Source organism: Aedes albopictus, chromosome 3 (genome assembly GCF_035046485.1).
Source record: "Aedes albopictus strain Foshan chromosome 3, AalbF5, whole genome shotgun sequence".
Taxonomy (NCBI): Eukaryota; Metazoa; Arthropoda; class Insecta; order Diptera; family Culicidae; genus Aedes; species Aedes albopictus.
Window position 1 is genome coordinate 245,849,812 of NC_085138.1, and position 19,820 is coordinate 245,869,631.

General features: G+C 38.6%; 1 protein-coding gene across 1 annotated transcript in view; it reads right to left on the reverse strand.

Annotated features, from left to right (window-relative positions):
• Positions 1-8,816: 8,816 nt before the first annotated feature.
• Positions 8,817-19,820, reverse strand: part of LOC115264776 (uncharacterized) — a 20,960-nt gene continuing 9,956 nt past the window's right edge. The window contains exon 5 of the mRNA XM_029868795.2: positions 8,817-9,036. Within this exon, the coding sequence (XP_029724655.2) occupies positions 8,817-9,036 (220 nt within the window). The remainder of the gene's footprint in view (positions 9,037-19,820) is intronic.

Here is a 19,820-nt window from a genome sequence, read left to right on the forward strand (position 1 = left end):
ACCTGATGTCTTTTCTTGTAGTTATGAGTCTTTAGCTTCGGCTCGGAGTATCATAACTTTAGAATCGATTGAATGGACACTTAATAGCTTTGCTCCTTTCAAATCTCCTGGGGCAGATGGGATTTATCCTATTTTGCTTCAGAAGGGATTTGATCATTTCAAACATGTTTTGAAACAACTACTTGTTTGCAGTTTTGCTACAGGGTATATTCCCAAATCCTGGTGGGATATTACTGTGAAGTTTATTCCGAAAGTGGGTCGCGCGTCGTATGAAGAAGCAAAGAGCTTCAGACCTATCAGTTTGACCTCTTTTCTTCTGAAATGCTTAGAACGCATAGTCGATCATCACATCCGTGATGTTCATCTGGCCAATGTGCCTCTTCATGTGAACCAACATGCTTACCAATCTGGAAAGTCCACTGTGACTCTTTTACACAAAGTTGTTTACGACATCGAGAAGGCATTCGCTCAAAAGCAATCCTGCTTGGGTGTTGTCTTAGATATCGAGGGTGCCTTTGACAACGTGCCTTTCGATGCCATATTGGAAGCCGCACGGGGTCATGGTATATCTCCAATGATTTCCAATTGGATTCACCAAATGCTCAAAAACCGACATCTCTTCTCGACATTGCGTCAAGCGGAGATTAGGAAATTGAGTGTTTGTGGATGCCCCCAAGGGGGAGTCTTATCACCACTTTTATGGAATCTCGTAGCAGATACGCTATTGAGGCAACTCAATAATAGCGGTTTTCCTACTTATGGTTTTGCCGACGACTACCTAACATTGTTAGTCGGTATGTGCATCAGCACCCTTTTCGACCTGATGCAAAACGTTCTTCAGGTAGTTGAGGGTTGGTGTCGCCAATATGGCCTTTCGGTAAATCCGAGTAAAACATCTATTGTTCTTTTCACGGAAAAGCGCAACCGTAATGGTGTTCGAACTTTACGTCTCTTTGATTCTGAAATCAATGTGACTGAACAGGTAAAGTACGTTGGAGTCATTCTTGATTCCAAGCTTTCCTGGACACCTCATGTTGAGTTCAGAATCAAGAAAGCTTGTATGGCCATCGGGCAATGCCGGCGAACCTTTGGTACAACTTGGGGTCTAAAACCCAAGTATATCAAATGGATCTACACAACTGTTGTTCGGCCAATATTGGCCTATGGATGCCTTGTGTGGTGGCAAAAGGGCGAAGTGAGAACGGTCCAATCAAAGTTAGGCCATCTCCAAAGGATGTGCTTAATGGCGATGTCTGGAGCGTTCTCTTCAACTCCCACGGCAGCTCTCGAAGTTCTCTTTGACGTTGCTCCACTACACATTCATCTCAAACAAGAAGCACTTTCTTGCACTTACCGCCTATGGGTACTCGGTTTACTAGAGGAAACTCCTGTGAACCGCAGTTCAACACACACCTCGTTGTTTCCACTTTTGGTGAATTGGGACAAAGTTGTCCTTGCTCCAAGTGATCTTACAATTGCTTGTAATTTTCCATATAGGACATTTTCCACGAAATTCCCTTCCCGGGAAGAGTGGACATCTGGTTATCTGGAAAGAAGTATTTCAGACGGCATCGTATGTTACACTGATGGCTCCCTTCTCGAAGGTCGAGCAGGTGCTGGTGTTTATTCTCGTGAGCTAAGGCTGTATCAGTCTTATTCACTTGGCAGACACTGCACCGTTTTTCAGGCCGAAATCTTTGCTCTTATGTGCGGAGTGCAATCAGCACTTCAGCAGCACGTAATGGGCAAAGTAATATACTTCTGTTCAGATAGCCAGGCTGCTATTAAAGCACTTGCTTCGGCCAACTCCAGGTCGAAGATAGTTATCGCTTGTCGAACTCAAATCGAGGAGCTGAATTCAGCAAACGCTGTTCACCTTGTATGGGTACCTGGCCATTCTTCCATCGCTGGAAATGAATTGGCTGATGAGTTAGCTCGCACTGGAGCATCACATGACTTCATTGGCCCTGAGCCAGCTATTCCGGTATCCAAGTGTTGGGTGAAGCTTCAGATTGACACCTGGGCTGCCACTCAGCACAAACAATACTGGAATAGTTTGGAGTCATGTCGTCAAACAAAATTGTATTGTACTGAGCCATCTCTAGGGGTGGCAAAGTATCTAACAAATCTGTCAAAGCAGAATTGCAGCATGCTGGTCAAAGCATTGACTGGCCACTGCCGACTCAGCTATCACATGGCGAATATTCAGCAAGCTGATTCATTTGCATGTGATAGCTGTGAATCCGATTATGGAACTTCGTATCATTTAATATGTAACTGTCCAGTTTTTGCGCAATTGCGTTTCCGAGTACTCGGGAACACTTATTAAGTGAAACTGACTTCAGAAACCTGAATCTTCAGGACGTTCTGTTGTTCTTGACCCGCTGTGGTAAAGAGCTATAGGCTCTCTTTACGCTTTATGCATTATCACAGTGCCCTTTTCAGGGCGCTGTTCGAACCCATTGTGGCACGCTTATGCGTTATTACAGTGTCCTTTTCAGGACGCTATGTGAACCCATTGTGGTACGCTTTTGCGAGTATGACGATCCTATTCCCTTACCTGTCCTTTCCCATGTCCTATCCTTTTTCCTTCCCTTCTCCGTCAGGTAAATGATGAATAGGCTCGTGTTCATGGCGATGGCACAAATTTCCCGAATGGAGGAGAACGTGCCTCTAGAGCCGACCTACTGATACCTGATACCTACCTCGGATCCTTCTGACGGCTGACAAAAACTTGAGTCGTGAAATTCGGAGGCCCATCATCAGCGGAAGTCGGGCCTTCTACGGGCTCCAGAAGAAGCAGCAGTCGAAAACGATTCACCCACGCACCAAATGCACCATGTGCAAAACGTAATAAGACCGGTGGTCCTCTACGGACACGAGACATGGATCATGCTCGAGGAGGACCTGCAAGCACTCGGAGTTTTCGAGCAACGCCTGCTAAGGACGATCTTCGGCGGTGTGCAGGAGAACGGTGTGTGACGGAGAAGGATGAACCACGAACTCGCTGCACTTTACGGCGAACCCAGCATCCAGAAGGTGGCCAATCCGGAAGAATACGGTGAGCAGGGCATGTTGCAAGAATGCCGGACAACAACTCTGCAAAGCTGGTGTTTGCAACTGATCCGATTGGCACAAGAAGGCGTGGAGCGCAGAGAGCACGATGAGCGGACCAGATGGGCGTGACCTGACGAGCATTGGGTGCGAGGATGGAGAGCGGTAGCCACAAACCGAGTATTGTGGCGTACTATTATGTCTTGTCTTAAATGTGATGCTGAACAAATTAATGTATGTATGAAATGTTGTGTATTGATCGTTTGCGTCATATTTGCGTCGTATACGAATCGAATAAAATCAAAGAAATCGTATATTCATTTTACGGTCGCATATGGTTCATACTTCACTTGTAGCAGTAGAATCTTGATCTCTGAAATCGTAAATGATTGTGTTAACTTTTTTGTTTGATGGAGGATAGGAGAGGTTGTATGCATCACAAATTTGTTTTTTGTTTTACTTTTTTGTGATATACCAACTATTGTTGCAATATTTTCTACCAAATATGTAGGTAGTAATACTATTCGTATGCTCAAGATAACATTTGTATAGATTATATTTTTTCTATCCGAGTCTCTGTCACGTCACCACTATTGGTGCCACTCAATGCGCAACCATAACGCTACCACCACAAGTCTCGCACCGAATCATGCTAATTTTAATTCGTTTCAGTTCATTCACTTCGAACCGGCTACTTTCAAATTGACAATAATGTAGCCAATAGAGATAACGCACAGTTCTCAATCAGAGGGCCTAGGTTCGATTGCCACTACTGAACACTAACTTTTTTTTTAATTCAAAATCTTGAGTTGTATATCGCTACGTATAATCGTAATAAGATTATGCATTATCGTATATTTTTTAAAGTTGCTTCAGCAAGAATGCATTAAAGTATACTTCCAGGAATTTTCCCATAGTTTCCTGCAGTGGCTTCATCAAGGACTCCTCCAGAGATTCCTTTAAGAATTTCTCTAAGGATTTCACCACAAATTTCTCCGGTAATTTCTTCTGGAATATCTTTGGAGATTCCTCCAGTGATTGTTACAGTGCTTTTTTTGAGGATTTCTTCAGGATTTTTTCTAGGGATTCCCAAAGAAATTTTACCATAGATCCTTTAAGGTATTTCTGCAGGTATTCCTCCAGATTTTTTTCAGGGATTTCTTCATATATTCCTTCAAGAGTGTTTAATGAGGAATTGCTTAAAGAAATTCTTTTAATTTTTTTTTTCCTAGAAATTATTCAAAAACTAATCCAGAGATTCGTTAATATTTTTTTAATCCCTAAAGAGTCCATCCCAGGATTCTTTCAATAATTCGTCCAAAAACTACTGCAGACATGGATTCATCAGATTTTTTTCCTGGGATTCCTACAGATATTCTTCCAAAAATTTTTATAAACAGCTCTCCCTCCTAAGAATTTCTCATGGGATTGCTTCCAGGATTCCTCCTGGGGTTTTTTAGATATTTTTCCAAGAGCCCCTCCGGGAACTCCCTCTGGATTTCTTCCGGGAATTCACTCGGTTTGTTTTTTGGGAATCTTTCAGGAACAACTCCAGGGATTATTTGAAAAATTCCTCCAGGGATTCTTTGAAAAATTCTTCCAGGTATACTTCAGAAACTCTAGGGTTTTTTCAGGGATTTCTTCAGAAACTGCTACAGGGATTCCTCTAGTAGTTCCCCACGAACTCTTCTTAGAATGCCTTCAGGATTTTTCCATGAATTCCTTCTGCGTTTTCTTGAGCACCTCCTTCTGGGATAACTCCTAGGATTCTTCCAGAGATTCCTCCGGGAATTTCTGAAGGGATTCCTCTGAGAAATCCATAACTTCCTCCAGAGATTCTTGCAGGAATTTATACAGGAATTCTTCGAAAGAATCCACCAGAAATTCTTCTAGATATTTCTTCAGGCATTCTTCCAAGAACTTCTCCAGGGTTTCCTCTAGGAATTTCTCTAGGGATTGCTCCAATAATGCATCCTAGTATTCTTCCAGGGATTCCTGCAGGAATTACACAAGGAATTCCTCCAGGAATTCTTCTTTATATTTTTCCACAAATTTCTCCAGAGATTCCTCCCAGAATTTTTCTGGGTATTCCTCCGGGAATTCAATTACAGATTCCTTCAGGAGGTCTTTCAGGAATTGACTCAAGAATTCATCTAAGTATTTCTCTAGAGATTCCTCCAGGAATTTCTTCTGGAAAAATCAAGCAATCCTCCAGATATTTCTTCGGAAATTCCTCTCGGGATTCCTCTAGGGATTCCTCCAGAAATTCCTTCAGAAGTTTCTCCAGGAGTTCCTCAAGGGATTTCTCCTGAGGTTCCTCCAGAAATTGCTCCAGAGATTTATCCAGATATATCTCCAGGAATTCATTCAAGAATCACTCAATGCATTCCTTCAGAGATTTGTCTAGGAACTCCTCCCGGATCTCTTCAAAAATTTATTCGGGGATTCGTTCCCCGAGCAGAAAAGAATAGCAACTGAATAACATATCATGGTATTAATCTTAAATACCATTATACCTCGATATGCTCTTCATTAGGCTGTAATAAGAGGCAAAATAACAAAAACGAATACCATAACTTAGTATAAGGAACACCTAGAAAATAACAAGTCTTGTTATTTCGATAACGAATGGATACCTAAAATTTCAAGTCCAGTTTTTGTTATCAGAAAGGTATTGAATAACAAAGTAATAACATTTCTTGCTATTAAATTGAACATTTTTAGATAGCTTTAAGATGAAATAGCAAAACTTGTTCTTCGGTCGTTTTCACTGCTAAATAAACAAATACCACATCAATACCAAACTCTACTCAAACATCTCCACTTGTTATTATGATGTTCTCATGAAATTCCGTAGAATAACATAGCAATTACAATTTTTGGTATTAGAGCACAGGTTGCTCTTTGCATGGTATTTGGAAGGTATTCCCATCTGCTCGGGTCAGGAATTCCAGAGTTTCTTCCATCCACCCAAGAGTTTCTTCAGGAATGCCTCTAGGAATACCTGAAGAATTACTTCAAAGATTTCCAGAAGAATTACTCCAGCGATTTGTATTGGAATTCTTTAAGCTAATTTTAGAGGAATGCATATAGGAGCCTGGGAATTCTTCAAGAAGTCATCCAGGAATTCTTTCACAATTTCCTGCAAGAAATGCTTTGGAAGTATATCCACGATTTCGTTCAATAATCCATCCACGGGTTACTTTGAAATAGCCCCCTGCAGCTCCTGCGAAAGAAATCCATCAAAATTTCATCTTGAGATTTTTTTTCTCAAGAGATTCCTCCTTGGATTTCTTCAGAAACTCCTCCAGAGATCCTTCTATGGATTCCTTCGAAAATTCCCCTGAAATGCCTCAAAAGTTTGTTTTAAAACTTATCCAGGGATTCCTTGCAGGGGTCTTCTTCTGAAATTTGTGTTGGGATTTCTCCAGAAATGTATCTTTTGGGAATCCCTCCAGCAATTTGTTTTAAAGTTCACTCAGGGATTCCATCAGATATTCTTACATTAATTCCTCCTGGGATCTTTCGGACATTTCTTCAGATATTCACCCAAGAAAGACTCTTTCGGAATTCTTCCAGGGTTTCTTCCTGGATTTTTTAACCTTCCGTAACTCGCGCGGTTGACTACCTGCGTCAGCACCACGCGAATGCTGAGTACAAAAAGCGAGATTTTTTCATCGTGTTGTACAAAATACAACAGCGCGAGCGCTCGAGGGTTAATTTAATGCACTACGAATTTCTTCTTGAATTTTTCTAGACATTTCTTTTAAAATTTAGTGTTCGGTTGTGATGCGTTTAGCACAAGGAGGCTTGGAGTGCAAAGAGATCGATGGCCGGATCAGGTGAGTGTGATCGAGAATCTAGAGCGGCAGCAACTATTTGGTGGTTCCTTATTGTGATGTAGTATAAATACACGTATGGTCCTTACACATTTATAAAGTACCTACTTTACTTTCGACTCATTAACCAAATCTAACGAAAACTGTAAAACTATGAGTTTAATTTCAATACCATACTGCCGTAATTCTGCAAAGTGACGTAAGCGACATTGATAGGTTTTACCCATTTTTTGGTTATATTGCATAAAACTCTTGCTCATCCTCTAAGTTTCTTTCCATAGATGATAGATTACGACTAGATCTTGCATTCTAATACAGCAGGCATACCACAGTGTTATTGTTACACCAGATATTATATATAACATACCAAAAAATATCGACATTTTGAATGGCGCTTACGTCACTTTGCAGAATTACGGCAGCATACTTCTCACTCTATTCCACGTTTTGTTAAACAACTTCAGTCACTGCTGAAATAACCATACAACCAGTTGAACTTGGACGGGCCTCTAATAATCAAAATTAAATTCCAAACCAAGTGCCTCTTCAGAAGAGGATAGAGGTCACTTGTCCTGATGTGCGAAAGGCCTCAGCTCGCAAAACGAGGAAAACAATTTCCATTCATTTCATGTTGCATTTGTATAAAAAATTCAAAAGCACTACAAGTCGAGCGGCAAACTAGGGTGCAAAAAAAAAAATCATTCGTATGTTGTCGGTGGAGGATAAAAATTGCTCTGCACCATCTCCCATTAGGTCGGCTTGGCCGTACCGTGAAGTTAAGCGGTGCTATCCATCGTTTTGTAGGCAATCAAGATTTATACTTTCATTTCATTCTTTCTGGCATATCGACAGAACCTGCGTCTTACCTTAGTATTTTATGAGCACATCCACAATTATGAATTGAGAGCTTAAATTCAGACACTCCAAGCGTGGTCGAATAGCCCATAACGTCTTTATTGAAGATTTTATATTTATTCAAAACTAAAAGTAATATTCAATAAATTAAAAAAAAAACTCATTGAAACGCTCAAAGACGCTTCACCGAACGGTGCATATTTTGCTGCGAATTGCAACTGTTGATGGGACGATGTTTAAACTAGTTGGGTGACCAGGAAGGGCAATGAAAAAAAATCAGAACATACAACGCAGATCGCCAGGACATGACACAACTTATAATTTATTATTATAACTTTATAAAACTGTTGCCAAGTTCGGCAAGGAGGCGGAAAAATTTGCATTGGATTTTTTTGTTCAGTTGGAAATAATAAAAAAAAACATTCACAGGCAATGGTAGTGCTTTGTTTCTGATGCATTCTTTCCAACACTGTGACATCTATAATTTCAATTGTGGGATGCATCGTGTGACGACAACTTTTTCCTAATTCTTATCTTCTGATTGCATTAAAATCATTGAGCATTGAGCAGGAAACCAACTCCACGGTGGCGAAGAGCATGTTCACCTCGTAGGCCAGAGAATAGCCAACATAGCCGAACTCATCGAAGTAAGGCTGCCAGCTTAGGTACCTATAGCTTCCGGTGGAGGAGCATTTCATACTTATCCACTGGATGCCTGAACAAATGCTGTTTGAGCCGAACCTCTTTGGTTCTCGAGACGTATGTATCTCTTCAACTCAGCTAAAGTTTATGTTTAAGACAGTAATTTGTGCAACAATTCTAAAAACCTTCGATTTAACAATACAAAAAAAAATCCCAGAGACACTATGTTAGTATCGTACAGGCTCTATAACCTACATACATCGTGAAGCAAGACGTAATCCAATTCTACACGTAATCGCTCTCCATCATAAAAAGATAACCCTTAAGGGCTATTCACACCAACGGGCCGGGACCGGGGCCGGGCCGCCGCCGGGGCCCGTCCGGGCTATGTTTCGAATTTCTTTCATACACAATGTATGGAAGCGTTCACACTACGGCAACCGGGCAGTGCCCGGGGCTAAACCGGGGTGCGACCGGGCGGACAGCAAATATCGTTGTCAACGATATTTGGAACGCCCGGTAGCTGCACGGTGGGCAGCATATTTTGCGTCGTGTGTTGGTAGTTGTGAGCTCGAACGAGAGTGGCTGATGAAGACGAATGTTTTTCGTTTCTGTTTTGGACGTCTGGTCGTCTGTCGTCGGTCGTCTGTTGGAGGAAGCAAGAGGAAAATAATAACAAAATGTTTTTGTTCCTCTGGCTTCTCCTGCCTAGGATTTGGATTGTTTTTTTCTGCAGCAATTTCTCAAAGCAATTTTTCGAAGAAGTTCGATAAGAACTTCTAGTTAAAAAAAAACAGGTTGACCAGAATCCGCAACAATTGCATTTTTTTTTCGTTTGCGCCATTAGAAATTGTGTTTGGGATGTGTACATAACATTTATAGAAGAGCGTCAAGCGCGCTTTTAAGGTTTATGTTTATTTGCCTATTACTGTTAAAATCTTTAAAAAAGTACATACAATATTCATGGATTCTCGAGAAGTAAAGCACATATTCTCCCACAGTTTTTTCAATTATTATATAACTTATAGAAATCCGACAAATTGATCATGAAATCCTCCGAATGTTAATTTAAGGGAGTCTGATGGTAATTTCTCTAGGAAGTTCTCCATTATTTCTTTACGAAACTTTTACTCCAGATATAACACCAGAAATTCCTCCAAGAATTCCCCCAGAGATTCACCCAAAAATTTCTCCGAAGGTTCCTTGAGAGATATCACCAAGGATTCTTGCAAAAAGCCTTTAAGTATTCCTCCAGCATTTCTGCAGCAATTCATTCATGGATTCTTCTATTAAATCTTTCAGTGATTTTTGCAGGAATTCCTGCAAGAATTCTTTCAGGAGTTCCTCCAAAAAAATCCTAATGAATTTCTTCAGAATTTTTCCGAGAATTTCTCCAGGAATTTATCGAAATATTTTCGCACGATCTATTCCAAGAATTTCTTCAGATTCTTTGCGTGACGTTCTCCAGGAATTTATTCAACATTTTTCGAGGAATTATTCCAGAAGTTACTCCAAAAACTCTTTCAGAAATTTCTGCAAGTATTCCTCCTATAATTTCACTAAATGTACCTCCTAAAATTTCTCTTGCTATTTCTCCACGAACACCTCCAGAAATTTGTACATGCTTCAGGAATTTCTTAAAAATTTAATCGAGAAATTTCTTCAAAGATTCTTCTAGAAATTCCCCCAGAAATCATTTCAGGGACATCTCCTGTAATTTTTCCCTAAATTTCTCTAAAAATATCCCAATAAATCCTCGAAAATTTCTTTAACCTTTACACCAAGAAATCTTTCAGTAATTCCTGTAAAAAATAATCCACAAACTCTTCCAGGATTTCCTCCTAGAGTTCTTTCAGGATTTCTTCAAGAAATTCCTCAAAGAGATTTCTCCAAGAATTTAACTAGTAATTCTTTGAAGAATTTATTGAGAATTTCCACCAAGAGTTCCTCGAGGATTTTCTCCTAAAAATTTTCCAATATTTTCCCAGGAATTTCTCCAAGAAAATCCTCCAGAAAATAATACAGTATTCCTCAAAGTTTTCCTCCAAAAATACCTTCAAAAATTCCTTCATTTATTTCTCGAGATGTTTTGGTAGAAATTCATCCAGGGTTGTACCCAGTGATTCCTCCAGGCCCACCAGGAATTCCTCTAGGGCTCCTCCAGAGATTCTCCGAGGAATTCTTCCAAAACGTCCTCTAAGGATTCCTCCAGGAATCCATCCAGAAATTCCACCAGGGATTCCTCCAGGAATTCCTCAAAGGATTCCTTCAAAGATTTTTCCAACAATTGATTCTGGGATTTTCTCCAAGAATTCCTCCAGAATTTGTCGATGAATTTCTCCATGATGTTCTCGAAGAATTTCCGCAGGAACTTTTCTAAGAATTTCTTCAGCAATTCCTCTATGGAATTCAGTAATTTCTCCAGGAATTCCTGCAGAAATTCTAATAGAAATTCCTGCAAGAATTCCTCCAAGAATTTCTAGGAGAATAAAGAAGTTTTCCAGAATTTCCGTCTAAAACAACTCAAGAAACTCTTTCAGGAATTTTTTCAGGAGTTCTTTAAAGAATTTCTTTAAAACCAAATAATTTCCCTAAGAAAACCTCTAAAAAATCCCAGGAATTTCTCCGAGAATTCCTCAAAGTTTTCCTCCTGGAGTTTCTCCAAGAATTTCTCCCGGAATTCCTCCAGCAATTCCACCAGGATTTTTTCTCGGAAATTCCTCCTGGAACTCTTTCCGTCTGGCATTCTTGCTGGAACTCTTCCAAGAATTCCTTCAGGAATTCTTCCATGAATTCCCCCCGATATTCCTCTAGAAATTGCTTCAGAGATTCCTACATGAATTTCTCTAAAGTTTACTTCAGAAATTCAACCAGGCATTCCTCCAAAAATTCCTCCAAGAATCCCTCCAAGATTTCTTCCTGAAATTGCTCCGAGAATTCTTTCAGAATTTTTCCAAAAAGTTCTCCATGTATTTCTCCAAGAATTTGCCCAAGAATTTTTCCAAGAATTTCTACAGCTTTTTTCAAGAAGTTCTCCCACAATTTCTATAACCATTTCTAAAGGAATGTCTCTAATAATTTCTCCTGAAATTCCTGTAAGAAATTCTCTTGAAATTGCTTCACAAATTCCTACAGAAATTTTTCAAGAATTGGAATTTCTCCACGAATTCGTCCAGGAATTTCTTCTAAAAATTCTCCAGACATTCCTTTACAAATTACTCTAGAAACTGCTCAAGAAACTCCTCCAAGAAATTCTCCATAAATTTCTAAAGAAATTCTTGATCAACATCTTTAAGAAATTCTTGGAGAAATTCCTGAAAAAATACTTGCAGAAAGGTCTGGGAAAACTGGAAAATCTTGGAGAAATTCTTAGAGAATTCGTGGAGAAGTGCTTGGAAATTTAAGGAATTCTTCAAGGAGCTCCTAGGAGATTTTTTTGGAGGAATTGCTGAAGAAAGTCTCGGTGAAATTCATGGAGGAATTTCTAGAGTATTTTGTAGAAATTTTTGAGAAAGGAAGTCTTGCAGGAGTTGCTGGGAGCATTTCTGGTGGAATATCTGAAGGATTTCATGACGGAATTTCTGGAGAACTAGTTGGAGAAAGTGCTGGAGAATTTTTTGGAAAAATAACCAGAGTAATTTGGAATTTTTTATGAAGAAATTTTTGGAGATTTTTTTAAGGAACTCTTTCAGAAATTTCTCAAGTTGCCCTTGGACGAAATTCGGGGAGATTTTAGGAGAAAATCCTGAAGAAATGCAGGAAGAATTCTTAGAAGAATTTCAGGAGAAGTTCTGAAAGAATTTCTGGAGAATTTGCTTGCATGGTTTCTGGAATATTTTTTCAGTCAGTCTGAAGAAATTCTTCTAGGAATTCTTGAAGAATCTCCTTGAGAATTTAATGAAGAATTATTTGAAGAATGTTTTGAAGAATTTTTCGGGAAGTTCTTACATAAATTGCTGAAAAATTTACTGCCGAAATTTCCATAGGATTTTTCGTATGAAATATATCGAAATTGAAGAATTCATGGAGACATACTTGGACAAAACTTTGGAGAAACTCTAAAAAATTGGCCAAATGCTTCTTGAAACTTTTGGAGAAATTTCTGGAAGAGTTTCGGAAGGATTTCTTGAAACAATTGTTGGGGAAACTGTCGGTGACATTCCTGGAAGAATTCTCGGGGAAATTGCAAAAAAAGTTATGGACAAAATCCAGGAGAAATTCTTAAAAAAAATCTAAAAGATTTTTTTTGGGAAAAAAATCCTGGATAAATTCTTGGTAAAACTCCTGGATAAATCCAAGGAGAAATTACTGGAGAAATTCCTGGTGAAATTCCAAGAGAATTTTATGGAGGATTTTGTGGAGTGATTCCTGCAGGTCTCCCTGAAAGTTCTCGGAGGAGTCTTTTGAGTATTCCTAGGAGAAATTTTTCGAGGATTTATTTGTAGGAATTCTTGAGAAATTGCTGGAAGAATAAATGGAGGGATTTCTGGAACTCCCTTTATTAATATCTTATTAAATTCCCCCAATAACTCCTCCAGGAATTGAATCAAGAATTCCTCAAGGAATTTCTCCAAGAATTCATCCAGGATTTCGTCCAAGATATATGCCTAGAATTTCTCCAAGAATCCCTCCTCATAATAATACTCATGCGGTAACTCTTACGATTTTGTAGAGAATTCCTTCAAGGATTTCTCCAGTAACTGAACCGAGACTTCTTCCAATAATTCTTCCAAGAATTCCTCCAAGAATTTCTCCAGAAATTACTCCAAAAATTCCTCAAGAAACACATCAGGAATTTCTCCAGGAAGTTCTCGAGAGATTCTTCCAGGAATTCCTCCAATACTTCTGCTAAGGATTTCTACAAGAATTCCTCCGGGATTTTTTCCAAAAAAATCTCTAGGTATTTAGAAATCCATCACAAAATCCTGCTGGAATTCCTCGAAGAAATTCTTCAAGAATACCTCCAAGACTTCTTTCAAGAATTCCACAAAGAATCCCTTCAGTAATTTCTCCAAGAATTCCTCGAACAGTTCCTCCAAGAATTCTTCAATATCTTCAATAATTCCTTCAAAAATTCATTAAGGATTTTTAAAAAGAATTTCTCCTGAAATTCCTCCAAAACTTCTACCAAGAATTTTCGTGAAGTGACTCCCCAAAGGATTTTTAGAGGAATTTCTGGATGAATTCCTGAAGTTATTCTTGGAAGATTGCTTGGAGAGTTTCCTGGAGTAATTCCTGCAGGAATTCTTGAAATAATTGCAGGAGGAATTCAATGTGTTATTCCTGGAATATTCCAGGAAATGAAGAATTCCTGGAGTATTTCTCGAAACAACTCCTGGAAGAATTCGTAGGGTAATTCCTGCAGCAACTCTGATAGGATTCCCTAGAGTTATTCCTACAGGAATTTCTTAAGTAATTGTTGGAGGAATTCTTGGCGAAGTTTTTCCAGGAAATCCTTCAGAACTTTCTCTACGAATTACTGAAGGAATTTCTGAATGAATTGGTGGTGATTTTTTTCTTCACTGCTGGAATTCATGGTGAAAGCCCAAGAAAAATTCCTGGAGAAATCGGAGGTATTCCTGGAGGTATTCCTAGAGGAATCCTTAGAAGAATTCTTGGAGAAATCTTTGGAGAAAACTCTAAACGAATTTCTGGAGAAATCCCAGATGGAATTTCTGGAGAAATCTCTCTGTGAATCCCTACAGACATCCGTAATGGAATTCTTGGAGGAAGTTTTAGGGGAATCCCTGCAGTATAGTGTAGAGCATCGTTTAGTGCATCCTCTAAGGTTTCCTTTAAGAAACCCTGCAGGGATTCTTCCAGTGAGTTATCCCTGAAGGAATCTCTGGAAGAATCTCTAGAGGAATCCCTGGAGGAATTCTTAGAGAAACTCATGGATGACATCCTAGAGAAACTCCTGGAGTGATTCTTGACGAAATTCATGGAGTGAATTCTAACGGAATTCCTGGAGTTATTCCTTGAAAAATTTCTGAAGTGCTTCTTAGAGGAATCCCTGAAGTAATTCTTTAAGAAATTCCTGTACCTGAGATAATTCCGGTAGAAATTTCTAACGTTATTTCTAAAGGAATTGCTGGAGTATTATCTGAAGGAATGCTTGATAGAATTTCTTGAGGAAGAGTTATTTCTAGAGTAGCTTCTGGATAATTCTTGTAGTAATTTGCTGGAGTGTTTCCGAGAAGAATTCCAATTCCAATTCTTTGGAGAAATTTCTAAAAGAAATCCTTTAGAAATTCTTGGGGGAATTTCAGGAAGCAGACCTGGAGAAATTTCAGGGGGAATTCCTGAAGATATTCCTGAAGTAATTCCTGGTGGAGTTCTTGAAGTACTTCGTGAAGGAATTCCTAAATGATTTGAAGAATTTTTAGAGGCATTATTAGACTTCCTTGGGGTATTTCTAAAGGATCCAAAATTCCAGGAGGATTTTTTAAAGGAATTCCTGGAGTAATTCCAGGAAGAAATGTTGTGGAAATTTCTGGAGAAATTTCTGGGTAATTATCTGGAGGAATTCCGTGAGAAATTCCTTCAGAAATTCTCCCAGAAGTTTTCCAGGAAATACTCTAGAAATTCCTCCAGAAAGTACTCTGGGGATTCCTCCAGGTATTCCTTCAGGATCTACCCCAGGGATTCCGGCAGATATTCCTCCAGGAAATACTCCAGGAAATCCTCCGGATAATTATCCAGGAATTCCTCCAGGAAAGCCTTCAAGAATTCTTCCCGGAAACTATCCAGGAATTCCTGCAGGAATTCCCACAATATTTCCTCCTGGAATTCCTCAAGAATTTCCTCCTGAAATTTTTCCAGAAATTCCTCTCAGAATTGGGACTACCTCAAGGAAATCCTTCAAGAATTCCTTAAGCAATTCATTAAATCATTTCGGAATTCTTTCACGAATTACTTCTGGAATTCCACCAGGAATTACTTCAAGAATATTTCTAGAAATTCCCCCCGAAATTCCTTCAGGATTTTTTTCCTGAAATTCCTCCAGGAATTTCTCACGTATTTATTTTAGAAATGTCTCCAAAGGATTCCTTTAGGAAAGCTTTCAAGAATTCTTCTCGGAAACACTTCAGGAATTTCTTCAGAAATTGCTTCAGGAATTACTCCAGGAGCTACTCTAGAAATAACTCCAGGATTTCATCAAGAATCTTCATTAAAAATTCCTTCATGAATTCTGGAGAAATTCCTGGAGAAATCCCAAGAGGAATTCTTGGAGGAATTCCTGGAGGAATTTCCGAAGGAAGTTCTGAAAGAATCCCTGGAGGAATTCCTAGAGCATCACTGGAATCACTGGAATAATCGCATCAGTTATTTTTGGAGGATTTCCAGGAGGTTTCTGGTAGAATTCATGAAGAATTTCCTGAGGAATTCGTGAAGGAATTCCTAAAAAAAAAAATCTTCAAAGACCCCTGGAAAAAAATTTTGGGGGATTTTTGGAGAAATTTCTAGAGATATTCTTGGAGGAATTCTTGGCGGAAGTCTCGAAAGAATTCCTAGAGGCATTATTAGAGAAGGTTTTGGAAGAATTCTTGAAGGAATTCCTGGAGGAATTTCTGTAGGCATTTTTGGAAGATTGTTAGAAGATTCCCGAAATAAATTATTGAAAATTTCCTGGAGGGATTCCATGAAGAATTTTTTGAATATGTCGAGTAGCAGTGCCTGGAGTAATGCAACGGGGAATTCGTGTAGGAGTTTTTGAAGAAAATCTTGATGGAAATCCAGAAGCAATTCTTGGGGGAGTTTTTAGAGTAATTCCTAGAGCAATTCCTGAAGTGCTTCTTACAGAAATTTCTGGAGGACTTCCTGGGGGAATTCCTAGAAGAGTTTATTTAGGAATTCTTGTAAGAATTGCTGGAATAATTCCTGAAGGACTTTCTGGATGAATTACTGTGGGAATTATTTGAAGAATTCATGTAGAAAACTGTCTTCTCTGTAGAATTTCCCGAAAGAATTCTTCTATGGGTAACTGGAGAAATTTGTGTAAAAATTCTTGGATGAAGTCTTGGAGGATTTCCTGCAGCAATTCTTGAAAGAACTTTCGGAGAAATGGTGTAAACATTCTACGATGAATTTCTCATGAAATTCCTTGAAGAGTTCCTGTAAGAATTCTTGACAGAAGTCTTGGAAACGTTTCTGAAAATATACTTGTAGGAGTTCTTGAAGGAAATTTAAAAAAAAATCCTGGTGGAATGAAGATATTATTAAAGGAATTACTGGAGGGCCACCTGTTGGAATTTCTTGAGTATTTTCTAAAGTAATTTCTGGAAGAGTTTATAAAGGAATTACTGGATTTATTTCTGTAGGATTTTTTGACGAGGAATATCAAATTCCTGGAGAAATTCCTGAAGCAATTCTCGGAGGATTCCCTGGGGTTATTCCATTAGTTTTTTTTAAAGAATTTCTGGAGGTTTCCTGAAGGGTAGGTATTAATGAAAGGATTTATTAAGAAATTCTTAAAAAAAATCTTGAAAAATCCCTACAGCAATTCCTAGAAGAAATTTTTAAGGAATTGCTGGAGTACCAATTTTTGTTGGAATTCCTTGGAAAATTTCCGGAAGAATTCCTGGAGGAGCTCTTGGAGAAATTTGTAGAGAAATGCCTGGAGGAATCCTTGGAATAACGCCAGGAGTAATTTTTGGAGGAGTCTCTGAAAGATATCCTGCAGGTTTTTGTGGGAATTTTTCGAGATATTCCTGAAGGAATCTCTTGCAAAATCTCTTAAAGATTCCCTGGAAGAATTCCTAAAGGGATTGTTGGAGGAATTATTGGCGAAGGGCTTAGAGGAATTCATGTAGGCATTCTTGGAGAAACTTTTTTAAATCTAAATTCTTGAGTATTTTCTAAAGTAATTTCTGGAAGAGTTTATAAAGGAATTACTGGATTTATTTCTGGAGGATTTTTTGGCGAGGAATATCAAATTCCTGGAAAAATTCCTGAAGCAATTCTCGGAGGATTCCTTGGAGTTATTCCATTAGTTTTTTTTTTAAGAATTTCTGGAGGTTTCCTGAAGGGTAGGTATTAATGAAAGAATTTATTAAGGAATTCTTAAAAAAAATCTTGAAAAATCCCTACAGCAATTCCTAGAAGAAATTTTTAAGGAATTGCTGGAGTACCAATTTTTGTTGGAATTCCTTGGAAAATTTCCGGAAGAATTCCTGGAGGAGCTCTCTGAGAAATTTGTAGAGAAATGCCTGGAGGAATCCTTGGAATAACGCCAGGAGTAATTTTTGGAGGAGTCTCTGAAAGATATCCTGCAGGTTTTTGTGGGAATTTTTCGAGATATTCCTGAAGGAATCTCTTGCAAAATCTCTTAAAGATTCCCTGGAAGAATTCCTAAAGGGATTGTTGGAGGAATTATTGGCAAAGGGCTTAGAGGAATTCATGTAGGAATTCTTGGAGAAACTTTTTTAAATCTAAATTCTTGGAGAAACTTTTGAGAAATTTTGGAGAAATACCTCTAAGTTTCTTTGGAGAATTTATGGCGAAATTCCTGGAGAGATTCTTGCAGAAATTCTTGGGAAAATTCTTGTAGGATTTGTTGGAGGAGTTCCTGAAGAAATTCCTGGAGCAATTTTTTTTTAAAGAACTCTAGGTAAAAGTCTTTAGATGTTGCTGAAGTAATTCGAGGAAAAAATCCTAAAGAAGTTCTTTACAGTATCCTTGGAGAAATTTCTGAAAGAATTCTTGGCAGAAGACTTGGAGGAATTTCTGCACAATTTTTTGGAAGGATTTCTAGAGGGATTTTTTTTAGCAATTCTTGATGTAAGTCTCAGAGCAAATCCTAGAGGAATTTTTGGAGGAATTCTTGGAGGTACTCCTGGAGAGATTCCAGGATGAATTTCAGGATGGATTTCTGTAGGAATTTCTGAAGGGTTATCTGGAGAAATTTCTTGAGAAAATTCTGAAGAAACCTCTGGAGGAGCTCTTGGAGCAATCCCAAAAGAAATTATTGGAGAAATTTCTGGAGTAATTCCGGGACAATTCCTTAATTTGTGGAGAATTTCCTAAAAGAATTTTTAGTGAAATTTATAAAGGAATTCATCGAGTATTCCCTGGAAGACTTCCTGGAAGAATTTCTGAAGGATTGGAGGAATGGAAGGAGGATTGGAAGGAATTGGAGGAATTCCTGACGGAATTTCTGGAAGAATTCTTGGAGGAATTACTGGAGAAATCCCTGGAGGAATTCCTGGGGTATTTCCTGGAGCAATTGCTGTAGGAGTTTATGGATGAATCACTGGAGAAATGGAGATGAATTTTTGAAGGAATCTTTGGAGAAATTTCCAGAGGAATTCTGTGAGAAATTCCTGGAGGAATTTCTTGATGATTTCCTGGGGGAAATTTAAGAAGGATTTTTTGAGGAATCTGTAAAGAATTTCTTGGAGCAATTTCTGGAGTAATTCTTGGAAGAATTCCTGGAGAAATCCCTGGAGGAATTCCTGAGATTATTACTGGAGGAATTCCTCAAGAAATTTATGTAGGACATCCTGGAGTAATTCCTGGAAGAATTCCTGAAGAAATTTCTGAAGTATTTCTTGAAAGACTTCCTGTAAGAATTCCTGTTGAAATTTCTGAATGCGAGGGGCGATTCACTGTATTGCGTCACTGAATTGAAAATACACGAACGAAAAAAATACACAAAAATACACCAATACACAATAAATTCAAAATTGAGCTGAAATGCGCCACATTCGAAAAAAATACACCAATTCAAAACAAAAAATGCAAAAATGCATCAATGCACGATAAATACAACAATAGTTCAAATTCGATAAAATGCACCACATTCGAAAAAATACACAAATTCAAAACAAAAATGCAAAAATGCTCCAATGCACAATACATACATTAATAGTTCAAATTCGATGAAAATACACAAATACGATGGAATTTATTGTTCAATGCATAAAATCAGAAATAATACGTAGATCATGTGATATTCCGTATATTTTGATTACAGACGTCGGGGCCACGACCAGGACAGGACACCTGACAGGAAACCAAAATTCTGGAATGTTCCGAATGTTCTGGAATGTTGGACGTCTACAATTGAATTTTTTTTGTTTTGGTCGGGAATATATTGTACATACAGTATTTCCACAATTCCAAGGTGAATTTGTGGAGGAAGTAGCAAATAAACCATTGTGTGGAGCTTTTGCGAAAGTTGCCGGTCATGATGTTGGAAGAAAAGTTTCCCGGTTCACATGAATAAAGAGAGGAATCACTCCGGAAAATACTCCAAGCAAGAGGAGCATCTGGGGAGATTCGCCAGAGAGGAATTCCCTCAAATATTTCCCCAAATTGGTTCCATAGCCATTTTGCGAAAAATTCCTCCAAAGATGTCTTCCCCTTGGATGTCCTCTTCCGCCGATTCCTGCAAGCGGAATTTATTCGTCGAATATTTTTAGCATTTAG